The sequence below is a fragment of the Mustela nigripes genome, chromosome 4 (genome assembly GCF_022355385.1).
Source record: "Mustela nigripes isolate SB6536 chromosome 4, MUSNIG.SB6536, whole genome shotgun sequence".
Lineage (NCBI taxonomy): Eukaryota > Metazoa > Chordata > Mammalia > Carnivora > Mustelidae > Mustela > Mustela nigripes.
Window position 1 is genome coordinate 79,671,440 of NC_081560.1, and position 27,295 is coordinate 79,698,734.

Consider the following 27,295-nt stretch of genomic DNA (forward strand, 5'->3'; position numbering starts at 1 on the left):
CGGGTGCATGTGCCCCTTTGGATCACTACGTTTGTATCTTTAGGGTAAATACCCAGTAGTGCAATTGCTGGGTCATAGGGCAGTTCTATTTTCAACATTTGAGGAACCTCCATGCTGTTTTCCACAGTGGTTGCACCAGCTTGCATTCACACCAACAGTGTAGGAAGGTTCCCCTTTCTCTGCATCCTCGCCAGCATCTGTCATTTCCTGACTTGTTTATTTTAGCCATTCTGACTGGTGTGAGGTGATATTTGATTGTGGTTTTGATTTGTATTTCCCTGATGCCGAGTGATATGGAGCACTTTTTCATGTGTCCTTTGGCCATCTGGATGTCTTCTTTGCAGAAATGTCTGTTCATGTCCTCTGCCCATTTCTTGATTGGATTATTTGTTCTTTGGGTGTTGAGTTTGCTAAGTTCTTTATAGATTCTGGACACTAGTCCTTTATCTGATATGTCGTTTGCAAATATCTTCTCCCATTCTGTCAGTTGTCTTTTGATTTTGTTAACTGTTTTCCTCCCCTTTTTAATTCCTTATTGATATTATAACTTCCTCTGCTTGCTGAATTTGTTGGCATTCTAATTTTGGTTCTAGAGCTGCAGAAAGAAGAGACACACATATGAGTCTTCCAATTCAGCATTTCTAATTGTCTGCTGAAAAAATTCTCCTTTGGGATTCATGAATTATCAAATTCCATATGTTCTAAACAAATTCATCAGACAAGCCCATTGAAACTATTATATCCTTTCCATTTCCCTTATATGTAAATATATTTTTACTATATATTTATTTTAACCCGTATCTTAGTCCTCCTACTTTCATGCAAGTTCCATCATGAAATAAACCTTACACATATCCTTGCTCAATGGTATATGTACTCCATAGATATAACTAAAATAAATATATACAGAGTAGATACATAAGTGAATTATGTTGTTATTATTTGACATGTAAATTTAGCAAATTCTGTTTCCAAATGAATTTTTTAAACTTTTATTTTATTTTTTAATTTTTATTTTATTTTTTAATTATTTAAATTAAAATTTTAAATTATTTTAAATTTTAGTTTTTTTATTTTAATTTATTTTTTTTAAAAGACTTATTATGACCTGAGTCGAAGGCAGAGGCTTATACCACTGAGCCACCCAGGTGCCCCCAAATGAATTTTGGTGACAGTTAATCAAAGTGTAAAGTCAAAAGAATTAGACTTGTCTTAATAATCTTATTTCAAATGCAAATCAGTCATGCAACTGAGAGACCAAGTATAAAAATATCAAGTTTAACTGTATAGGGATGGAAATTTAAGGAAAACACCAAGTTTGATCTAGCCAGTGATGCTCTCAGGATAAGATCCTTTTTCTTCTAGATTGACATTGTCTTCCTTTTGCCTTGCAGACCATACTAGTGTGGTTATCACTGCTTGTAGTTTTATCAAACATTACTTTAAATTAGGAAAAATGAAGTATTTTTTGACACTGTAGGTTACATAGAGGATACCTTGTATCCTCTTACCTAAGTTTTAAATATATGAAAATAATGAGTATATTACTTTGAAATAGTCACTTTGTTTATTTTCTCAACACGTTTTCATTTTAACAAGAGCTGTGTACCACTGTGGTATCATATGCTATTACTTGTAAGATTATGAGATGATAACTTTGTTCCGAAGACTCAGATAAAAGGATCACACTATTATTTTGATAAAAATTTGCAGTGTAATGATACCAGTGTTCCTGGTATATAAAACACTCCCTAACTTCTTTACTTTAGGACCTGGCTTGCCAGGAATGCTTAACGCACACCTGCTTTTGGTTTTTAGAATTTGTGTGACAAAACAGCAATGATGCTGCTTTTGCATCCGCTTTTGTTTTTAAAAGATGGCAGGTTCTGGATGAAAATATCCTTCGATGTGGCTCAACTGAGTCATGGTTTTTAAAACCACAACACAGGTAAAGGTTGATTTTCTGTAGGACTCTGGAAGTGCCCCCTCTGGGGACTATTGGGCAGAAGAGTTGGAGAGAACTTTTTCCTATTTGACACAAGGAATCAAAACCAGTTTCTTTCCTAAGACTTTTCTATAAAGTTCTGATAGAAAGAAGCCACCATTCACTTGAGAGTTGCTGAGACCTGAAATTACAAAGAGAATTGGTATTGTATGATTGTACACAGAAGAGCAAATGAACCTGTAACGCATACTTCTATAGACCACATTTTACAAAAATTAAATAATGGACTTCTGTCCTAACTTTTTAGATAAGCAAATAAGAATTGTAATAGCTTACAGGTTATAAAACAGTCATCATTATTATTTTTTTAAAGATAATATTTATTTGAGTGAGAGGGAGAGAAAGAACACGAGTGGAGGTTGGGGGGAAGGTGCAGATGGATAGCAATGAGCAGACTCCCTGCTCATCCCAGGACCTGGGATCATGACCTGAGCCGAAGGCAGATGCTTAATTGACTGAGCCACCCGGGTGCTCCTAAGTCATTATTATTAAGCAACATTTTTTAAATATCTTTAATGAAATTAGAAGCTGAAATAAGAAATAAAACTTAGATCCCTAATAATATTCTAGAACAATGAATGGTTTTCAGTCCTGTAACTAGAAAGAGTGATCCAGTATGGAAAGCAGCTTGTGAAACTGAACTCAGAAAACAGTGCAACATATGAATATAATACTATTTCTATGCTCTTCCAACCTTGGACTTTACAGAATAGGTATTTGTTAAATGTAACAATTAGAAGCTACATGTATAGCCTTTAGCTCTTACATTATAATATTTATAAGGTAGGAAAAACATAGCATACATCAATAAGGGAAGAATTCTGCAATATTATTAGTCTAACATAATCAGTCTTCCATGCCATCATTTGTATGTGTTATGAGAGATTTGTGTTCAGAATTTAACTTATAAAAGAATCAACCAAGAATTAACCAGTTTATTTACTCCTTCTCCAACCCCCAGGATCCTGCTAAAACAGTTTTAGGAATTCCCCGGGAATTTGCATGTCTTATGACCACCTCAGGCTGTTGGTGCAAATGGCCCACAGATTATACTGAGTAGCAGAAATGCAAGGAACTATTTTAGTCAGAGATTCAAAAAACTCTGGGGGAAAGATATTAAACACTTTGAGCCAATTATTGTGTCTTGCTCAGTTGCATGAGAAATTTGAACATTATTAAGAATGAAATTATTTTTTTAGCCCTAAAGGAGATAGAGAATTATGTACGAATTATTCTTAAAAACTTTTTATGTACTTTGTGAAGTTCTACTCTGGTAGATCGAATTACATTTGACCCACATCAAGAGATAGGAGATTATACGCTAAATCCTAAAAGAACTTTTGCTTAATTGTAGTTACTAGAAAATGACGACAAAATTTAATACTTTTGTGTAAATATTTGAAATACCAATTTGAAACCCCCACGCTCCAAAATATTCTGTTTGGAACAAATGCAGATTCTTCACCAAAAAAAGTGAATATTCCCCTGACTCCACATACCCTCCCCCCAATCCCAGCTCCATCTTTAATGCTATATTTTTTTTTTTCTTCCTTATGGTGAGGAGAGTGAATTGCCAATCTCTAGGGATTCCTCATATTTTTAGATTATAAATAGTCTTTTTCCTTAGAAGCCACTATTTAATTGATATGGGAAAAAAGGACTTACCTTCTCCCTATACAAAAGAGCAACTAGAAATCACCAGCTGTTAACTTAATATGGGCATCAAAACAGATCCATTATAATATAGTTAATCTGTTCATTGCTGTTTTCTTTGCAGATTCAAGAATGGCTTTGTTTAAATTGCCAAACCCAGAGAGCAATATCAGGACAGCTCGGAGATATGGGCAAAATGCCATCTACACCTTCAGGACCAAAAGCCTCTCCTACGCCCGTCCCTCCAGAACAACCATCTCAGAAAACAACAATGCCTCCCCAAGCAAAAATGAAAAAGAAGGAACAAGAAGTAAAAACAGAAGCTGAGCAAATACTTCCAGAAAAAGTAAAAGAAATACCATCAGTTGAAAAGATTCTCCCAAAGGTGACCACAGATCACAAACAAGAGAGTCAACTAGAGAAAGATAAAACTTCAGCCCCTCAAGAAGAAAAGCCACCCTCTGAGGACAAAAAGTCACTCCCAGAAGAAAAAAAGCCTCCTCCTGAAGAAAAGAAACCAACCTCTGAAGAAAAAAAGCCAGCACCTGAAGACAAAAAGTTACCTCCAGTAACAAAACCATCAGCTCTAGAGGAGGAACAGAAACAAGACTTATTTAAAACTCAAGTACCAACCACTGAAGAAAAGCCAGAAGGCATAGTGACTCCACAGGTAGTACAGGAGACGCCACCACAGACCAAAATGGAAGATAAACCCTGTGGCCCGCCTCCAAGTTTGCCCAAGGAAGACGATGAGGCAACTCAAACAATGAAAGAACAACCACAGGCAGCAGGCACAGCAAAGCCTGATCGGGTGGAACCTGGGAAAGAAAAAACAGTAAGTTACATTTTCCTGTCTTTGCACCATCTTATATATATGAAATTTGTGAATTTTTACCTAAGTACAGAGCGTGCTTAATGGTAATTATGTAAGTGCAAGCCTTGGATTGAAGACACTTTTGGAAATGTGTAACAGTTGCTGAAATGAACAACTCGGGCCTTCTGACAGCTTGATCTAATGTAAATAAAGCATAGGTATCAAATTTATTTTCCTTGCTTTTATGCATATCTGGTAATTTACTGGAATTCTGGAGAGTGATAAGAAGAGTTTCTTAAATAAGTTTCTTCTTCTCCTCTCCTCTATGAACATAAAATCAGTATCCACCTTTAATATAAAATAATATGTGTCTTGGGGCACCTCTGTGGCTCAGTGGGTTAAGCATCTGCCTTGCTTTTAGCTCAGATCATGATTCCAGGGTCCTGAGATCAAACCCCGCATCGGGCTCTCTGCTCGCCAGGGAGCCTTGCTTCCCTCTCCCTCTCTGCCTGCCTCTCTGACTACTTGTGATCTCTCTCTGTCAAACAAATAAATTAAAAATCTTAAAAAAAAATTCTATAAAAAAAATGTGACTTTATATAAGTTTCTATTCACTTAGTCACCTGCATTAAGCAAGTCAACATGTTTCTTTCTGCTTGAAAGCCTTTTAAGGAGCCACTAGCCATAAAATGATTAAACTGCAATTGCCCAAAAAAAAAAAAAAAATGCGTGGCTAAAATTCAGGACAAAAGTAAATTTTGGTATTTAACATGATTTTAATATAACACACTCTATTTGGAGTTTGTTTAATGTGTTTATTATTGAAGGATTATTTATAATCCAGGCATCATCTGAAATAATATATGTTCTCTTTCTTTAGAGGAAGCTTTTCAGAGTATCCATTTTAACCTCTATCTGTACAAGCAATAATGTCATTTTTAGAAGAACTCTGTTTTAGAACTACATGAGATCTTACATCATATCTGGTTGAATGATTTTACCTCACAAATAACAGCAGTGACTTGAAGGGAAAAAAATGACTTATCAATATTAAAAGTTAATATTAGAACTTTAATAAGAATCTATAGTACATTTTTTTGGTGTTTTCAGTTTTCACACATGGTTACTAACCCATCTTTGATACATGTTGTATCACTCGTTAAGTAAATCCTGGTCTACCTTCATTACTTGTATGAGTATATCAGAGTCAGAGCTGGTGCCTGTATATTCTTTATTCCAATGGCTGGATCTAGTAACATGACCACCACCCGTTGCTTCTTCTAGCTAACCGCTTGGCAAAACCTGGTGCCTTTGGCTGTTTCTCTGTGAAGTGCCCCTGGCTTTTGTGACCCTTCCCTTTTGGTTCTCTTTTTGTCTTTCTGCTCATGCTTTATGAGTTGTACTCTGACTTTGTGTATCGCTTTCTTTCCTAATCTCTACGTGATTAGGTTTTCTTTGTGTTTTGCTTTGGTTTGAGTTTTGTCTTCTTTGTTCTTAGGGGAGCCACATGAGCAATTCTTAAGTCTACCTGCAACCGTCCTGGCCCTCTTTTGAGTATCAGATTTGTGTTTTCAAATACCCAGTATGACTTCTGCTTCAAAGCCTTACTGTAAACCAGAAATCATTTGTTTGAATCTCATCCACTCTCTATAGAAGCAGTTTCTTCTGACTTTCTGTTTCTGGTAATGACAATATCATTCATTCATCTCTAACCTCCCAGTCACTACCCTTTTGAGTACTCTCAGATTTCTTCTTACCTTCCCACTCTTTGCTCTCTGCATCCAATTTCTCACATTCCTGTCTGTTGATGCCTATTCCTGAAGATGCTCCTAATGATGGCCTTCATGACCTGTCACTAATGATTCGAGGATTCTAATTATGTCACCGTGCCTGCTCCCTGCTCTTTCTCCCTACTTCCATATATATGGTTGTCAGACCTTTTTTTTTGTTTACTTATGCGTGGCAGTTTTATTTTGTTACAGTGACCTCAACAGAAGATGACAAATGTTCATTTTACTTTTTCATTTTTAATAAAAATAACATTTTTATTACAAAAGAATATCTATGAATATTTATTATTTATTCATTTATTTAAATTCAGTTAGTCAACATACAGTACATCATTAGTTTTAGTGTAGTGTTCAATAATTCATTAGTTTTGTATAGCACCCAGTGCTCCTTCCATCACATGCCCTCCTTAATAGTCATCACCTAGTTACCCCATCCCCTACCCACTTACCCTCCAATGACCCTCAGTTTGTCTTCTAGAGTTTAGAGAATTATTTTCCAAATTTCACATAATTTAACTCTGTCACTCAGATATTGCTAATGATTTCCCATTGCTTGTTAAAGAATCTAAATAAGAAATAGCCAAATTTTTTGTTAATGTACTTTTAATTTTATTTTACACCTTCATCACTATCTTTTTATCACATCCTTTTCTCACTACTTTTTCTTTTATTTTACTACCTTGGTATGTGTGTACTTATTTCTGAATCAAATGTATACACTGATTTACTAATATATTATTAACAATAGAAAACATTCACAAAAACATAATATAAATCAGTGAAATAAGCTAAAATTATTGTTAGTTTATCTAATATAGATACACTTGATCACCTTAATCACATTAAAATATGATTAATAATAGTATTTTAGAGAAAGCATTGATTGTACTTTAACATTTTAAAAAATCTTGGTCTAAAGTTTTATGATGGAGCTATTTGAATTTCATCTTTTAAGTTAAGCTAATTTTGGTATTTTGATGTTTAGTTTTAATGACCATCCATAACAAGAATGATAACCTATAAGAATATATCAGAATTAGAAGGACTGGATCAGAGTTTGTACTTGCCAAATCTTGCTACGTGTTTTAGTTTGAAACTGAAAATAAATTTTTTTTAAAGATTTTATTTATTTATTTGACAGACAGAGATCACAAGTAGGTAGAGAGGCAGGCAGAGAGAGAGAGAGAAGGAAGTAGGCTCCCTGCTGGGCAGAGAGCCCAATGCGGGACTCGATCCCACAGAGGCTTTAACCCACTGAGCCACCCAGGTGCCCCTGAAAATAATTTTTTTAATTATGAAAAGTCCACAAACAAATGTTAATCTTCCCTGATACCAATAATTTGTTCTTGCTATCTGTCAGAAAATGAGGAATTTAATATATACATATTTACATAGATATGTGTGTGTGTATGTGTGTATATGTGTGTGTGTGTGTATATGTATATATATATACATATACATACACACAAATTCCTTTAAAGCCCGCTGGAGTTCCGCATCTGGAAGGCTTAGAAGCAGATTATAATACTCTTTTTAAAATTTGTTAAGGGAGCAGATATGACAGTTTTTAAAAATGACATATGCCATTTTATATAGCACAATCACATATTTCCAAATTTCTTTTTCAGAGGGCTGTTTTCACATGATAATTCTCTTAAAGAGAATTTATTTTTCTTTTATTTTTATGTTTGAGTTTTTTTATTTCTATATTTTTATGTTTATTGTTTACTAAATACTTACTAAGTAGCATATTGCTGATAACTAGGGTTTATTTTTTCCCATCTACCTTTCTCCCCGCCCCCCACTATCCCTGTCATTAAAGATAGTCTTCAAGATATAAAGGTTCATCGCTATACAACAAACACCACATCCACAAAATCCTGAGTCATTCTTTCCTATTCTGACCTACTTGTCACCAGATATAGTAAATTAACTTCACAGATACTGCTATCTCTGTAATCTTACCCTTTTAAAAATAATAATTGTCAAAAAAAGCCAACTCTTCAGTAGGTAATATACTTGGTGGCTTAGAGTAGCACTTTAAATATTACTCAAGCAGAAATAGTATTTAAACTGATAATATTAAAAATATCTACACTTTGATTCTGTTATTATCAAAACTTTTGCTACTCACTTTGTTATAATTTCTCCCAGACCTTCTAGTTATTTATTTATTCTTTCCAGCAATATTTGCTGACAAAGAAATACAGTTTGATTTGTCACCATATCATTTCGTACATATTACTTCATCCATTTTTCCATGCTGGATATGGAAAGTTTCTCCAGATGACGTGTGACTTTTTTTTTTTTGTCTTTTATTATCAAATAAGAAAAATCAAAAGAAGATTGTAAGTGTTTATTTTTCATTTTATTGAAAGTTGGGGAAGTTCTGGAATTTGCAGTAAATTTTAGAAGTTTGTGATGGTGTCATATCGCTTGCTATGGTGCTAAAGCATGTTGTGTTTAGGCAAGGTTTGCTATTGGCAATAATGGACATCAATACAGATGTCCAATAGGTTTCCTGATAATGGCAGGTGTTTTTGGCAAACTGTCAGATCTGGTTTAACTTGGTCATCATTGCCTTTATGTTGCAATGTGGCTGATGAAAAGCTTGTAATGATATGAGGAGTGTCAGCTTCTTTAGTAATGTGTTTGTCGTGTGTTTGTGTATTTCTTATGTTATTATCTTTATGACGTGATTTTTGTTTTGCAAGAATCTTTTGTCTACCACTTACCTGTAACAGGAAAGCAGGTATAATTGCTAATAAGTAATAAAAGCCAGAGAGCGAGAGCTGCCCAACTGAATAGGAAACTTCAGTGTAAAGATGGATGAATAAAGTGACTACCTCACTATAACTTCTCCTTAGAGTGTAACTCCCAGTTTTTCCTCAGGATTCCTTATAGAACTGGAACCAACTCATATAAGAAGTAAAGGAATATTAGTGTCAGTCCATTTATTAAATATTAGAAGCATGTAATTTTGAATTAAAAATATAGTAAAAATCTTTACATCTACTTCTTCTGGCCCATTAGATCATTTTCAAACTCACCTAGGCTTTTGAATCCCATGGCCAAGACTCCTGTCCACATAACTTAGTTTGGCTTTCTCAGCCCTGTGGAATATGGCTCCAGTATAACTTGCACTCAGGTCCCTGTACATTGTTGCTGCTCACTTCCGTCAGCCTGAAATGACCACTTTTCTCCTCGGTGGCTGTCACTTCTGCTGTTAAACTCCCTGTGTTGACTGGTGTTAAGTTTGTTTTTTGTTTGAAATCAAGATAATATTCTTAATTTATCTCTTAGAATATTCTCGGCACTATGTTAAGTCTTTTCTCAATTGTTTCATCCGCACAACAGTGGATGAGGTAAATATTGATCTTCTTTAAATTGAAGAAAACTGAATTTCTGTACCCAGGATCATATGGCTAAGAATTTGGCAAAGCCAAGATTATAGTCCAGTTCTGATTATAAAAGAGTGGCTTTTCAAGACTACACATCAGTCTTATAACACTTGTACCATACTGCCAATAATTATGATAACTATTTTTCTCTTAGCAACTACTGCTATAATTCCATGTCATTTGTGTCCTTCGTATTTTCATAGTATATTGTTTACATTTTTTGTCACCATATCTTTTTGTCTGTCCATTTATTCTTCTCAGTCAAAATGTGTTTGTCAAATGAAATTAAAATGCATCCTCAAATATAATAACTAATTTGAAAGATAGTCTTCTTTACTTTTTTGTTTACTATTTTAAAATTTCATGTTGCTACAGAGTTCTCTTGTTATCTATATACTTAAACAGAATACTGCTTGTCTGCATGTGATGTATTACATTGAAACACTGTAGCTCTCCTGATAAACACCAAAATTTGAACATCCGTTAGCATAAGCTTTTATTTTTGCCTAAAATGACCAAGACGTTAATAATCAAGTTACGTAGAAGTCATTGTATATAATGACAGCATAATCGGAATGAAAAATAATGAGTTTTTCTGTTGTGAAAAAGATTCCCGTGTAGGTGAGAATTTTCAGTTTTTCTCTCCAATCCCACTGAACATTATGGACTTAATTTTTAGAGTGTTCAGAACAATCAGGCTAGTAATCCATTTTGACCCTTCCATTGTATAAATGATTAAAGATCATTCATTTGTTGTTTTACTTTGGCACATTGAAATAAATGGCTTGGAAAAATTAAGCTATATCGCATCCTTTCTTTGTAAGTATTAAATTTACCAACAACATGGCAATATTCAGTAAACTTCCATTTGTCTTTCGTATGAAAAGCTAAACATCTCTGCATTTATGAAAGGGGCTGAACTGAGTTTGCCAGTACAGGTGTGTCTTGGCACTTTCTACATCACTAGAGAAGGCTTCAGGACATGCCACCATCGAAGAGTTTCAAATGGGTCAAGTTCATCACTGCCTCTCTCTGACTGGTCTCCAGGTCAGTAAATGGCAGGGAAATATTAGAAGGAAAAGGAATTCTCCACTCTCTACTTTTAGTTAGTAAGTAAAAAAAATATATATATAAATATATATGAATCTTAGCCTCTGGAAATTTTGCATAATTGTTTCATATACACAGCTAGAAAGGCTCAAGTACTGTAATTCTATACATGGGAAAAGTGCAATAACAGTAACAGTAAAAGTAAGTGCAGTAGGCTCTAATGCTAAATGTACTCAGAAAAATGCACAGAAAATGTGTTCCTCAGGGGAATTGAGAAATGACATTGCTATTAAAAAAATAAAAAGGTATGCAGGTATGCTTAAATTATGTTTGTTCCCACTCACTGCCTCCAAGTGACAAACAAAAATTCTTGTGTAAAAAGTAGATGCATGGAATTTTCCTCTTAAATAATCATTTCAGAGGTCATTCTAGATGGTATTACGTGTAAAAAATGAAATAGATAATTAATTTCATTTTCTGGTTACCCATTCAAATGAAGAAAATAATGCATACGTAAGAAAATTCAGTGATATTTATAGATATACATATATGTGTTATATATAATATATATGTAATTTATAAAGAACTATTTGAATCTGTTCATTTCAGTAAATCTTAATATATTTTAATATATTATCATAAATAGTTTAACATTCTTCTCAAAAATAAGTATACAACCATACTTTTTTTTTTAATAACCATATTTTTTTTTGGAGCAACTAGGAGAAAACTCTCAATCTTTTAGTCCTAGGGACTTAGAAATTTAGAAGAAAATAAGTCAAATTACACCTCCCTCTTGTAAATCCTTTGTTCATATTCCTCTAGAGTTACAGTACTCCAGACAGCCATTGGAAGATTAAATAATTAGAGAAAACCAAATCCAACTTACACACTGTGTTTTATGATCTTCTCAGTACCATCTACTTTGATCAAATTATTCCCTTGTTAATATATATCTATATATCTATATATATCCATGAATCACGAGTTTGCAGTGTTAAATCTATATAGCCCAGTTAACTTGTCTGGGGATAAATACTTGGACAGATGAGTGTCTCAGTATATCTATCTCTGCATATGAAGAGCAACTTTTTTCTTTTTTTTGATTTTAGCAGCAGAGGGTAAAGAAATGAACATGTAGGATCCTTAAAGAGGCAAAGAGCTTGGTCAGCATATGATCTGGTAGTTAATAACTAACAGTGTAATGAAAAAACAGAAGGTCACTCTCCTCTCTCATGAGACTTTACTCCTATAATAGCTAGTGTGAGAAGAGTTGACATTATGAATTTTCTTTTTTTCAATTTACTGTGTCACAATAAATCCATGACCAACTGTTTCTTCTAAATAGTTTAGACAAATGCCCTTTGGTCACCTAACTTGATTTTCTTATTAACCACCCCAAACATTTTATCTTAGACCCATAAGCCTGTAGAGAAAATGTTTGCAGCCGTTAGCCACTTCATAATATGGAAAGGAAGAGTCATTTAGAGGGAAAAATCATCACAGCATCATCATGCATAAATAATGATTGAATCCTCTGCGGAATGTGGAGGAAAGAGACCAGGAGAGGGGCAAGAGGGGGAAGTGGGTAGAACATGGTACTAAGGAAGGAAAGAAAACATGATCCTATGGAGAAAGACCACAGAAGGGGATTGTAGGTATTTTGATATTTATGTGTGTTAGTCTTCTATCTAATGTATCTTGATTTCCTTTTTACATTGCATGTCTGGTCCTATTCTTATTTTTGTAAAATGTAGACCTTGTAGAATTCATTGTATGAAACTATAACTTTTCTTTTATTATTATACTCAATTGTTATATATAACAATGGTTACATTTCCTCCATATATATGGATAATTTATTACCTTGTTCTGTTTTATAAGTTATGCAGACACAAAATAAAGAATATAAATGACACCTTCACAAATTTGATTTCTTTTTATTTTATTTTTTTTTCCTCACAAGGAGCTTAGGTGCCCCATCACTCTGGTTACAGTATTTACTGTGATTTAGTGAAGGTTGGGAAGGAAGATAAGGAAAGACATAGAAAGCATATTGAACTCAAAAAAATTGTGCTCATCATTGTGTGGGATGTGAGGAGAGAGGAACATCTGTCCACTTGGACCATCTAGAAAGATTTTGTTAGAAATGTGCTTCTTCTGTGCTTACCTCTTTAATGTGCATCTCTTAAGACAAAGGAACCAAAATTAGTCAGGTGCTCATCGGCCCTACTACTAAAAGTCTTACCGCTGCTGAAAAGTAAGTTTTTCCTGGGGAGACATCTGAAATGACCCATGGAAGTTAATTCATGGTAAACCAAAGAGTACATATGGGTTTTTATTTTTTTGCATGAAGTCATGAATAATATATCACCACTTTTTAAAAATTTGAGTTGTGTCATGTTGTAAATTTGGCCAAAACATTTTACCATATAATGCATTCAAGATACATCTCTAACCATACCTAGTAACAACAGGTAGTGAGAACATGAATGTAAAATGAATATCAAACTGACAGCATCTGTATTTGAGAACTCTATAGCTAAAGGAAGAAGGGAAAGGAAAAGGAGGAGGAGGGGAGAGAAAAGAGGAGAGAAGGAAGGAAGGTTTTTGCATGTTTGTTTTTTTGTTGTTCAACCTGACCTCTATCTGTTCATTTGGGCTACAAATGGGTTGGAGGAACCCATGCATACAAACCCACTGAAAATATTGAGATGGTTAGTTCAGTATACAGACTTAGTGGAATTGAGATGGCCTCTTAGTCCAGGGTCAGACAGAACATGTCCTCCTGGGGCTCGTTTTCTGATCTCTTCATTCCACAGGGCTGTGGGGTTATTTTAACACTCTACTTTAAGCATGGAAACCAACTGGATTAGTTGAGTTTCATTTTGCTCATAGATATTTTTAATTTGGACTTATGCAAAAAGTCTCTATGTTTATCATTTTCATTTAAGGCTTCTCTGATTCTTGAACCGAATTGCTGACATGGCTCATCACAGCCAAAGGAATGCAGCAGATTAAGGCTGTGATTTGTCTACTTAGTGTCTCAGCTCCCTGGAAAGCCCATGGTCCTATTTACAAAAGTTTGTTATTGTACTAGTTAAAAGGAACTGACTTTGACATAGTGTAAAGGTAAAAGTCCAAGTATTTTCAAAATCAGAAGACATTTATAAATGACATTTATTAACTATCTTTGAAGTATGATGCTGAAGATAAATAAGATTAACACCGCTACAAAAATAATAGATATTTCTCTTTAGCAAAAGCCATAAGTCAGACTAATTACTGCATAACTTTTTCAGTATTTCAATATTATTAAATATTAGTGATAATTACTAATAATAATTATTGTAAACTTTTCAAAGTCTCTAAACCTTCACTTCAAATGATATAGAATAATAATATTAACAACAATTCCAAGGAAATGTAGTGTCTTAATGTCTTTTAAAGTGTCTTAAAAGACACTTAGTAGTGTCTTATTTGAATCTCTCTCTAAAAAAAATATCTCTTATGTTACTCAGACAGATATCATTATGGTCATATTACCTGCATGTTTTTGTTAAGTAAATTTTCCAACATCTCTTACAACTTGTAGCAAGGTACAAAGCCCATCCTCTGATTTTTTTTCTTTCTTTTCTTGTCTTCATGATTCAAAAGTATTGATTATATTAATGAAAAGATTAATCTTTTTATTTGACACTTTGTACCTTTTTCCCAAAGTAAATGAACTGAGAAAGATAATGATGTGTTTGAAAGAAAATGGAATTGAAATGTAAAAACATAGAGAGTATTAATGGAAAAAATAAGGTCATTGAGAATTGACATTTAATTAAACTTAGGTTAAATGAAAACTAACCATAGTCAATATGTATCAACTCCTTTCACTTTCTTGTATCCAAAGATTAAAAAAAAAAAGATACTGGCATATAGTTAAAAAAAAAATCCTATAATTATTCCTCAGTTCATAGTAGTTATTTGGGAGTAATAGAGAGGCCATGTTACCAGTTTAATCATGTTAAGTTTTCCTATATCTTTTCCTCCCTGCTAGGAAAAGGAAGATGACAAATCAGACACCTCAAGTTCTCAGCAACCAAAAAGCCCACAAGGTCTGAGTGACACAGGATATTCTTCTGATGGGATATCAAGTTCACTTGGTGAAATTCCAAGTCTTATTCCAAGTGATGAAAAAGATTTGCTCAAGGGACTCAAAAAGGACTCTTTTTCACAAGAAAGCAGCCCTTCCAGCCCCTCAGATTTGGCTAAGTTAGAAAGTACGGTCCTATCCATTTTGGAAGCTCAGGCAAGTACACTTGTTGAAGAAAAAACAGAAAAGAAAACCCAACCTCCTGAGGTTACTTGTGAGCCGCCCAAGGACCAACCAAAAACTCAGAGTTTATCTGAAACCCTAGAAACCACAGTTGCAGAAGAGGAGCTCACAAAGAGTCAAGAAGAAAAAGACATGTTAAAAAAAGATAGCCAACAAGATGGTCCTTCCAGAAAGGACCGTGAAGAGAAGTCCGAGTTTGTTGATGACACAGCTACTAGAAGACAGTCTTATGATTCAGTTGAAGACAGTAGCGAAAGTGAGAACTCACCTCTTCCACAAAGAAAACGGAGAACTAGTGTTGGTTCATCGAGCAGTGATGAGTATAAACAGGAAGATAGCCAAGGATCTGGTGAAGAGGAGGACTTTATTCGAAAGCAGATCATAGAAATGAGTGCCGATGAAGATGCTTCAGGTTCTGAAGATGATGAGTTCATTAGGAGCCAACTCAAAGAGATAAGTAGCAGCCTTGAGAGCCAGAAGAAGGAAGAAACAAAAGGGAAAGGGAAGGCGACACCAGGGAAACATAGGCGACTAACTCGGAAAAGCAGTACAAGCTTTGATGATGATGCAGGGAGACGCCATTCATGGCATGATGAAGATGATGAGACTTTCGATGAAAGTCCTGAGCTTAAGTACAGAGAGACTAAAAGTCAGGAGAGTGAAGAGCTTGTAATTGCTGGAGGAGGAGGGCTACGTCGATTCAAAACAATTGAACTTAACAGCACAATAGCAGATAAATACTCTGCAGAGTCCTCACAGAAAAAAACAACTTTGTATTTTGATGAGGAGCCAGAATTAGAAATGGAAAGCCTGACAGACTCTCCAGAAGATAGGTCAAGGGGGGAAGGATCTTCTAGTCTTCATGCTTCCAGCTTCACCCCTGGCACATCCCCTACATCAGTGTCGTCACTGGATGAGGACAGTGACAGTAGCCCAAGTCACAAAAAGGGAGAGAGCAAACAACAACGTAAAGCTCGGCACAGGTCACACGGTCCTCTTTTACCTACTATTGAAGATTCTTCAGAGGAAGAAGAATTGAGAGAGGAAGAAGAATTATTAAAGGAGCAAGAAAAGCAGCGGGAATTGGAGCAGCAACAAAGAAAGACTTCTAGTAAGAAATCAAAGAAAGATAAAGATGAACTTCGAGCACAGAGAAGGAGGGAAAGACCAAAGACACCACCCAGTAATCTCTCTCCCATTGAAGATGCATCTCCAACGGAGGAGTTACGTCAGGCTGCAGAAATGGAGGAACTCCATCGATCTTCTTGTTCTGAATACTCACCTAGCATAGAGTCAGACCCGGAAGGTTTTGAAATAAGCCCAGAAAAAATAATAGAAGTGCAAAAAGTTTATAAATTGCCCACAGCTGTGTCTTTGTTCTCTCCAACAGATGAGCAATCTATTATGCAGAAAGAAGGTGGCCAAAAGGCATTAAAAAGTGCCGAGGAAATGTATGAAGAAATGATGCATAAAACCCACAAATATAAAGCTTTTCCAGGTGCAACTGAACGAGATGAAATATTTGAAAAAGAGCCTTTGTATGGCGGGATGTTAATAGAGGATTATATTTATGAATCTCTAGTAGAGGACACATACAATGGTTCAGTAGATGGCAGTCTGCTAACAAGGCAAGAAGATGAAAATGGATTTATGCAGCAGAGAGGGAAAGATCAAAAAACAAGAATTCCAGAACAGATTTATGAAGATCCTATGCAAAAAATAACAGACCTCCAGAAAGAGTTTTATCAGTTAGAAAGCTTACATTCTGTTGTGCCTCAAGAAGACATCGTTTCAAGCTCTTTTATCATCCCGGAAAGCCATGAGATAGTGGATCTGGGTAGTATGGTAACTTCTACCAGTGAAGAAAAAAAATTATTAGATGCTGATGCTGCCTATGAAGAACTCATGAAGAGGCAACAGATGCAGTTAACACCTGGATCCAGTCCAACCCAGCCCCCCATCACGGACGATATGACCGAGTCTACCATGGACTTTGACAGGGTACCCGATGCATCTTTGACATCAAGTGTTCTCTCGGGGGCATCTCTTACAGATTCCACCAGCAGTGCAACGCTTTCTATCCCAGATGTCAAAATAACCCAACATTTCTCAACAGAAGAAATTGAGGATGAATATGTAACTGATTATACAAGGGAAATTCAAGAGATAATTGCCCACGAATCACTGATTTTGACCTACTCTGAGCCTTCAGAAAGTGCTACATCTGTCCCACCCTCTGACACACCCTCTCTCACGTCATCTGTTTCTTCAGTTTGTACCACAGATAGCTCCTCACCCATTACTACACTGGATAGCATAACCACAGTTTATACAGAGCCCGTGGACATAGTAACTAAACTGGAAGATTCTGAGATTTCTTCATCAACGTATTTTCCAGGCAGCATCATAGACTATCCAGAAGAAATAAGTGTATCTTTAGATCGGACTGCCGTACCAGATGGAAGAACTAGTGCGGATCATGTTGTGATTTCCTTATCTGATATGGAACCTCCTATCATAGAATCTGTAGGAACTGTACCTGAGGGGCTCATTGCTGACACTGTTTCCACTGACTCATCTACATCTGAAAAAGACCCAGGGAAGAAAGACAAGAGGGACACTGGGAATGGAATTATTCTTGAGGTTTTAGAAGCTTACAGAGATAAAAGGGAAAAGTCTGAGGTTGAACTAACAAAAATGGGCTTATCTGAAACTGTGTTTGATCACCCTCCTTCTTCTGCTGGTGCCGTGGAGGAGCAAGTTCTAGCAACATGCTTTCTGTCTGGACAGGTCTTTGATCAAGCAAAACCTGCATCTCCATTACCATCTGGCAGTCCTTCTGTTACGTCTCTTCCAAAGAAAACTCATCCATTCTTTAGAAGTTCTTCTTTGGATGCATCAGCCCAACCTCCTCCCCCACCTCCCCCTCCCCCTCCGCCACCACCTCCTCCTCCTCCCCCTCCTCCTCCACCTCTTCCTCCACCAACCTCACCTAAACCACCTGTTCATCCTAAAAAAAAGCTAACAGTTACAGCTCCAGTGACTCTAACTCCTACGGCTACACCTCTAGTTGATGCTGTTACTACAGTAGAGGCCACAGCTCTTCCAAGAAGTAGTGGCTTACCTGTAACAAAAATATGTACCACTGCGCCTCCTCCTGTTCCTCCTAAACCATCTTCCATCCCATCTGGACTTGTATTTACACACAGACCTGAGCCAAGTAAACCTCCAATTGCCCCGAAACCAGCAGTTCCTCAGCCTCCAGTAACTACGCAAAAATCAGCAGATACACACCCCAAACCAACAGGTCTATCTTTAACCTCAAATATGACACTAAATTTGGTGACTTCAGCAGATTATAAATTACCTTCCCCTACTTCCCCACTTTCTCCTCACTCTAACAAGTCCTCCCCAAGATATTCCAAATCCCTCATGGAAACCTACGTGGTTATCACATTGCCATCTGAACCTGGGACTCCAACAGATTCTTCAGCTAGTCAAGCGATTACCAGTTGGCCCCTGGGATCACCCCCCAAAGACCTGATTTCCATCGAACCAGTGTTTTCTGTAGTTCCTCCTTTAACAACTGCAGGAATGCCAAGTACTTCAGAACAGAGCTTATACCTCTCTGGAACTCTGGAGACATTTTCTGCCCTCCCTGTCACAGCGCTCTCTTCATTTCAAGCAGCCCCAACTTCAGGAACACAGTTTTTCACAACTGAAGTTTCTAAGGCTGAGGTTTCAGCAGCCAGAAGTGCAGTCCCTAGTGTTGGTCTCAGCAGTGTCACTATCTCCGTTCCTCCAGAGCCTCTTGCTCTAGATAACCTACATTTAGAGAAGCGTCAGCATAAGGAAAATGGAAAGGTGCAGCTTGTTGGGGATGCCATTGATTTGCGTACGGTACCAAAAGTGGAAGTGAAAGCGACTGAAAAGTGTATGGATCTTTCTGCTTCCACTATGGATATGAAAAGGCAGATCACTGCCAGTGACATTTATGGCAGACAGATGAGTGCTGTCCAACCCTCTATTATAAATCTCAGCGCTACTCCATCGGTAGTAAGGCCGATGGCCGTGGTCACTGAGACAGTGACTGTTGCCACATGCGCTGCTAGTTCAAGTTACACCACTGGCGCAGAAAGCCTAATGGGCACAGCACATGCAACAACAGCACCACTCCAGCTTACTACATCAAAGCACGCTGAGCCTCCCTACAGGATACCAAGTGGCCAGGTTTTCCCTGCAGTTAGGGAGGACGCACCCATAAACTTATCCTTGGGTACCTCAGCACACCCGGTGACATCAGCTATTACAAAACCTGTGACTGTGCCTCCTGTTGGTGTCACAAATGGATGGACTGATGGCATCACATCCCAGGGGGTCACTGACGGGGAAGTAGTAGACCTCAGTACAACAAAGTCTCACAGAACTGTTGTAACAATGGATGAATCCACCTCCGGTGCAGTGACCAAAATAATAGAAGATGACGAAAAGCCTGTTGACCTGACTGCAGGGAGAAGAGCCGTATGCTGCGACATGGTTTATAAGTTACCCTTTGGAAGGAGCTGCACAGCGCAGCAGCCTCCAACTACTCTTCCTGAGGATCGTTTTGGTTATAGGGATGACCACTATCAATATGATCGATCAGGGCCATATGGATATAGGGGGATTGGGGGAATGAAACCTTCCATGTCTGACACGAATTTAGCAGAAGCCGGACATTTTTTCTATAAAAGTAAAAATGCTTTTGATTATTCTGGAGGAACTGATGCAGCAGTAGATCTAACTTCAGGGAGAATTACTACAGGTCAGTATGATACGGCAGCAGACCTTTCCTTGAAGTGTCATTATGGTGTCCCTCATCTCATTTCAGGATGAAAAATGCAGTCCCTTTTCTGATTTTGTTACTTTTTCCCTTTCTTTGGATGTTTTGGCAACACATTTCAGAGTACACGTGTGCTTTTGTTCCTTCATTTTTTTTTAATTTGTTCTGCCCAAAGTCACCCGCATGTGCCTGCATGTTCAGCATCGCTTTGATTCCACATCTAATTAGGTTAACCTGTGGATTTGCATGCAGCCCCATTCATTATGTTCGTCAAGATTGAGAGGGCCTTCAACCCCAAAAAGCATCGCTCATTCTGAGAACTGGACTATAACTCTACCCTGTATTTCAGGTGAGGTAATGGATTACTCAAGCAAGACCACAGGTCCATATCCCGAAACACGGCAAGTCATTTCAGAAGTTGGGATTAGTACCCCACAGTATTCCATAGCCAGAATGACTCCACCTCCAGGATCCCAGTATGGTGTGGGGAGCGTTTTGAGGTCATCTAATGGTGTTGTCTATTCTTCAGTAGCCACTCCAATTCCCTCCACATTTGCTATCACCACACAACCTGGCTCCATTTTCAGCACCACGGTGAGGGATTTGTCTGGTGTGCACACAGCTGACACAGTGACGCCATTATCCGCCCTGCACCAGAGCCAGCCAATGCCTAGATCATATTTCCTAACAACAGGTGCATCTGAAACAGACATTGCGGCAACCGGTATTGATATCAATGCCAGTTTGCAAACTCTTACAATGGAAACGCTTGCTGCTGAGACAATAGATGCAGTGCCCACTTTAACCACAGCCTCGGAAGTGTTTTCTGAAGTGGTGGGAGATGAAAACGCTATTTTAATCGTCCCTGAAGAAGATAAACAACAGCAGCAGCTCGACTTGGAGCGTGAGCTCTTGGAACTGGAGAAAATTAAGCAGCAGCGTTTTGCTGAGGAACTGGAGTGGGAACGTCAGGAAATTCAGAGGTTCCGGGAACAAGAAAAGATCATGGTTCAAAAAAAGCTGGAGGAGCTGCAGTCTATGAAGCAGCACCTTCTCTACCAGCAGGAAGAAGAGCGGCAAGCCCAGTTCATGATGAGGCAGGAGACGCTAGCTCAGCAGCAGTTGCAGCTGGAGCAGATCCAGCAGCTGCAGCAACAGCTTCACCAGCAGCTGGAAGAGCAGAAGATTCGCCAGATCTACCAGTATAACTACGACCCTTCTGGAACTGCTTCTCCACAGACCACGACGGAGCAGGCAGTTTTGGAAGGTCAGTATGCCGCCCCAGAAGGCAGTCCATTTTGGGCCACTGAGGATGCAACCACCACCGCGTCCGCCGTTGTGGCCATTGAAATCCCGCAGAGCCAAGGGTGGTACACAGTTCAGTCTGACGGTGTTACTCAGTACATTGCCCCACCTGGCATCCTGAGTACTGTTTCAGAGATCCCTCTGACGGACGTGGTGGTAAAAGATGAGAAACCGCCCAAAAAGAGAAGCTCTGCAGCCAAAGTCCGTGGCCAGTATGACGAAATAGGGGACTCTGATGATCCCCGCTGCTTTAAAAAGATCGTGGACAGCGGCGTGCAGACCGACGACGAGGACGCCGCGGATCGGAGTTATGTGAGTAGGAGGAGGAGAACCAAGAAGAGTGTGGATACAAGCGTCCAGACCGACGATGAAGATCAGGACGAGTGGGATGTGCCTACCAGAGCAAGGAGGAAAGCTCGCGCCGGCAAGTACGGTGACAGCACCGCGGAGGCCGACAAGACCAAACCCCTGGTCTCCAAAGTCTCCAGTATAGCAGTCCAAACAGTAGCAGAGATATCTGTGCAGACTGAACCCGTTGGAACCATAAGAACACCGTCCATACGGGCGCGCGTGGATGCCAAGGTAGAAATAATTAAACACATTTCAGCACCTGAAAAGACTTACAAAGGGGGCAGTTTAGGATGTCAAACAGAAGCAGAATCAGACACACAGAGTCCTCCATATCTGAGTGCCACATCTCCACCCAAAGACAAGAAACGCCCAACACCTTTAGAGATTGGTTACTCATCTCACCTTCGGGCAGATTCCACATTACAGCTGGCTCCTTCCCCACCCAAATCTCCAAAAGTCCTTTATTCACCCATCTCACCACTTTCACCAGGCAAAGCCTTAGAATCAGCCTTTGTACCTTATGAAAAACCCCTCCCTGATGATATAAGTTCACAGAAAGTACTGCATCCAGATATGGCTAAAGTGCCCCCCGCAAGTCCTAAGACAGCCAAGATGATGCAGCGGTCCATGTCTGACCCCAAGCCTCTGAGTCCAACAGCAGATGAAAGTTCCAGGGCTCCTTTTCAGTATACCGAGGGCTACACGGTAAGAGTGATTCTTTTCAGTTAGAAGACAATAGATGAGTTGATGCTAAGCATGTGTTTGCAGACTTGAGAAGGCAATGAGGCTCCCAGTATCTCCGAAACCTAGTACTACAACTTCTGTTGCATTAGAAATGTGGGAACAAATAGAAAACGTATGCATCCAGTTAGAAGTACCAAAAAAAGAAAAAAAAAAAGAAAGAGAAAAGCAAGCAAGCAAACAACATCTTAGGTGAGGCAAAATGAGAAAGAAGTGTATTCCTTTATGATTTAATGAGATTGAAAGTTTGCTTCTAATCTTGAAATCTCCCAAGTGTCGGTTGTAGAGTATGCTTTCAGCAAGTATAATTAATATTCATATTCAGGTATGATGGAATAAATACTGAACATAAACAGAGAAGGCAAAGGATGGCCCTAAATTTAGACCCATGGGTACTGGAAATTGTTAGTGGGGGGTTCCTTGGAGATCATCCAAGCAGTTTCGTCTTCCTCAGGCCAGAATATTTTCATAAAAGGGCTTAGAACATTTATTTCTCAAAAGGGAGCATTTCTAGGGCTGGCAAATGAAAATGTAATTTAATTGCATAGTTCATCCATGCTCGTTTAGTTTCTGCCAACTTTCTTAATCTAACCTCAGGTAAGCCTTAGTCTCAGAGCTTGCAAAAGAAAAAAGAGTTCTTATGTTTCTTTAAATAATAATGATTAATTATTTAAAAAATGCATAGGCATGTTTAAAAGGAGAAAGAACATATATAGATATTTCGGACATTTGTGAAGATCTCTCTAGCTGAGCTAATCCGAAATGTTAATAATCAGGTATAGAAATACATGTATCCTACTTTAAAAATCTAATATGTAACAGTAGGCTGTTGATAAATATGATGGTTCAATTTAATATAAGATGTTCAAATTAAAAGTTCTCTTTAATTTACTGGTTTGTGAATTCTAGGTCTTCAAATCCTGAAGCTTTTAAATAGGTTTTTCTGAGATATTTGCTATATTTACACTCTCCTGTGTGTATTAAACATTGGCTGTGGGCTGAAAAGTATGCCATTAAATATGACTACAGGCCTATTTATAGGTATATAGACAACTTGATGGGCATATTTTAAAAATTACAAATTCATGTCTGTTTTCTAGTTTCATGATGACATTTTGTTATTACGTATTTTCTCAAACACCATGTCCTAAAAGTAAAATTGTCTTCATGTGGTGGACAGAGGTCATAACTGTTAAATCAGGAAACCACTGGTGCATTGAGATTTCATTCAATTTACAGAGCATTATTTTTTCTATGGCTTTGTTTCTAGAATTAAATCTATTGTGAGAAGCAACTCAGCTCTATGTATAGGTATTTATTTTTATAGCAGTATAAATTCACCTGAAGAGTTGCTTGGAAAACTTGGAAAATGTGGTTTTTAATAGGACTTCAAAGTAATGTTTATGGTTTGTGTCCTTAGAACAGGTGTTTCCAATTGATGTATTATCAATTATCATCCAATTAAGTATTGATCATTTACTTAATATATGTACCTTAATCCATATGAACTAGGTTAAAGAAGAGGTTGAAGTTGTCACTATTTTTTTCACACTATTCACTTCAGATTTGGAAGTGTGAAATGAAAGATACAATGACTTATGTGGGTTCTATTACAGGTAATGATACTGATTAACCATCTAATCACAAAAGAAGTTGGGCAAAATTACTAAATAATTTCTGACTCTGAAAAATCCTAGGTGGATTGAGCCTTGAAGCACAATTTAGTAGCTCTTTTTTTAAATTGGTCCACCTCAGTGCTTTAATATGGAAGAATTATATACCAACTCAGAGATACTGTTTTATTTCACACACAAAGTAGACTATTTTTGTATAAAGGCAATGTTTTTGGCACTTTAGATACTTTGATTCTAATGTATGAATTTTATAATTGGTTCCTTTACCCATTTCTAGACATGCTTTGAGTCTGTTTTAAAAACTAAATACCTTTACTATAAGCATGGGCTAGTTGTATTGAAAAGAATAATCTTCTAAGTGATATTCATACTGATACGGGTTTAAGAAGTTTATCTCAGTAGTTTATATACTGTTAATTTTCTCAGACTAGTGCAGTTGAAAAGAATCACACCATTCAGTAGCCATTGAGACAGCATAGCATAAACTAGCCTATTGTAAAATGGCATAAAAGAGAAGTTCTATCCTATATGGGATTCTGTGGTGAGATCTCCTTTTTTTGGAAGTGTCAGGAAGTTTTTTGAAGAGGAGGTTCTGAAACAGGAGGGTGACATCTCTGTGGGACCATGAAGACAAAAAAGGAGGTCCCCCTAAATAGAGGAAACAATATACAAAGGTTCAGACTAACGAACAGATGGAAAACAAAGGGGAGAAAGAAGTTTACCGTAAATGAAACTGGATAAGTAGTAAAGAACATGTCACAGGGCATCTCTTTGCTGAGTTACAGTTTGGATTTCCTTCCCATGGCCATCAAAGGCACTGTCTTTTTTTTTTTTTTTTTTTTTTCCTTTATGCTGTCCGCTAGCCTCTGGACTCCCCCCAACTTGTGCTTTCTAAATGTCATTTCTCTAAACTAAACCTAAGGTGATTTTCTGAAATGTGTGCCAGATTATATCACACACCCCACAGCTTAAACTCTCCAGCAGTCCTCATCAAATTTGGAATATCTCAGAAATTTCTTAACAGGGACCCATGCGATCACTTCTCTACCTGCCTCATAACTTTACTGTTCACTCCCCACGTTTAACCCCTCCTCTCACTCTGCTCCAACCACTGACCTTGCCATTTGCTGGATGTGCCAGCCTCATCCCCATCCCAGCCCTGTGTTGGGATCTCTCTCTCTCTCTTCTCAAATCTTTGCCTGGCTCATTCCCATGTACAGGTTTCTTCTTAAGTTTTACTACCACAGAGAGGCTTCCCTTACCCCATTCTCTAAATAAATCTTCCTGGAACACCTGAACAGGTCAGTCGGTTAAATGCAGGATTCTTGATATCGGCTCAGTCATGATCTCAGAGTCCTGAGATTGAGCCCCACATCAGGCTTCATGCTGAGTGTGGAGCCTGCTTGGGATTCTCTCTCTCTTTCCCTCCGCCTCCCTACCCTGCACGTGCTCTCTCTCTAAAAATAATTTAATAATAATAATAATAACAATAATAATAGTAAAGCAGTGTGTTGTACTTTTTGTTTCTTTACAGGCAAATGTGGACTGTTTTTTGGTTGGTTGGTTTGATTTTGGTCCTCTTTCCATATTCACTATTTTGTCTCACTATCTCAGAAACTTCTTGGAGCACTTTAATTATTACAGAATTCTTCCTTACGGGTCAAATCTTCCATCCTGGAGTTTCAGAACATTTATCTTAATGTTGCAATCTAGAACATTGGAGATTTAAATTTTATTCTGTTGCTACCCCATAGGAATTCAACTAGGTGGCATGAGATCCTTTAATTCACTTATAGTTTTTCCATCATGGAACTTGGGTCACATCTTTGACACAGGGATTCTAAGGCAGAAGCATGGTTAGGGTCTAGTTAGTGCTTCACTGGCACTTTGAATTCCTGCTAAGCCCTAAGATGTCTTATCTACTGAATTAATTAAACTTAGCACTAATTAACATAAGAATCACAAAATAATGTGCACAATGTACATAAGTGAAGCAGGGAATTATCTTAGATAATTTTATGCAGTTATGTAATGTTCCCTAGTGTCTGTAAGAGTGAACTCTGTCCCTTTTGTAGACCCCGTCATTCTGGCATCAAAGTCATAGCCTCAAAGCCAAAATCTATTTTCTGATAACATTTATGTAATCAGGGCACCAGTTGGCTAAGCATCTGCCTTCAGCTCAGGTCATGATCCTGGAGTCCTGGGATCAAACCCCACATTGGGCTCCTTGCTCAGCAGGGAGCCTGCTTCTCCTCCTGCTCCTCACCTCACTTGTGCTCTCTCTCTCTGCAACGCACACTCTCTCTGTTTCAAGTAATTAAATCAAATCTTTTAAAAAAAGATTATGTAACCAAACAGTTTTGTCCTGTAGCCTACTTCCTTTGACAGATAGAAATTTTTAACTCTAAGATGGAAGAAAATTCCTGCCTTTTTCCTTACGTCCTTCAGTCTGCGCCCCAGGAAAATTCTCAAGAGATAGAACAGAAACAAAGGCAACATGTATTCCTTCCCATGAGGTTAAGCTCACTACCCAGATGTGACTTGATAATGATGTATTTTCATCACGGTTGAGAAAGAGCACAGGAAGAAGTATGCTGTCTAATGAAAGGTAGTATGTACACAATGATTTTCTCACTTTCATTAGTGAAACACTTCAATTAGAATGCTTAATGGAAGCCAAATAGTTAAAAATAGGTAGAAAGTGGTAGAGGATGATCCAATAACTGTCAGTAAAATGACATGTGTAATTTTGAGTAAATTACAATTTGAGTAAATGAGATAACCTTTACCACCTTCCCATCACTAAGTCTGGCAACTGTAGATCCTAGTCACATTGATGCCGCCTCCCTAGGTTGACATTTGACAACATCTGTATGTCCTCAGCATGGATTTGCCAACTGTCAGTGAAGAGCTTTACTTTATGATTTGGTGCGAATAATTCTCAAATCTCCTAGTAACTGCATAGCTTTCGTATTCTGTGGAATATACAATGTCTCTTCTCTAGAAATATCAGAGTCCTGTTCTCTATATGACCATTTTAAATTTACTTCTCTGCGTAAATAAACCAGAGCACCAAAATGTGCTCTGCGTGCCCTTTATCTTTCTTCTATACAGTGAGATTGATTTACATCATTGCTTCACATGATGAATAACTTCAGCAAGGAAAGTTAATATAGCATAGGGGAGAATCAGGGGAGAAGGTGACATCATCCACTGGGAGAAATACATTGTAAATTCAAAGAATCTGTTTGGTGCTAGAAGGGGTCTAATTCACTCAGATTTCTTGATCTTAAAAAATAGCATTTTTGACTGATTTCTTTAAAAAAAGACATGTATTTCAGAAATAGCACAGTTTGCCAGTGATGATACATGCCACTCTCTGCACTAAAATAAGCTACATTT

The 27,295-nt window shown here is 37.6% G+C and overlaps 1 protein-coding gene across 1 annotated transcript in view; it reads left to right on the top strand.

The window, feature by feature from the left end:
• PCLO (piccolo presynaptic cytomatrix protein) overlaps window positions 1-27,295 on the top strand; it is a 408,965-nt gene that overhangs the window by 198,589 nt on the left and 183,081 nt on the right. Inside the window, exons 5-7 of the mRNA XM_059396945.1 lie at window positions 3,783-4,493; window positions 14,762-19,844; window positions 20,212-22,223. Of these exons, the coding sequence (XP_059252928.1) occupies window positions 3,783-4,493; window positions 14,762-19,844; window positions 20,212-22,223 (7,806 nt within the window). The remainder of the gene's footprint in view (window positions 1-3,782; window positions 4,494-14,761; window positions 19,845-20,211; window positions 22,224-27,295) is intronic.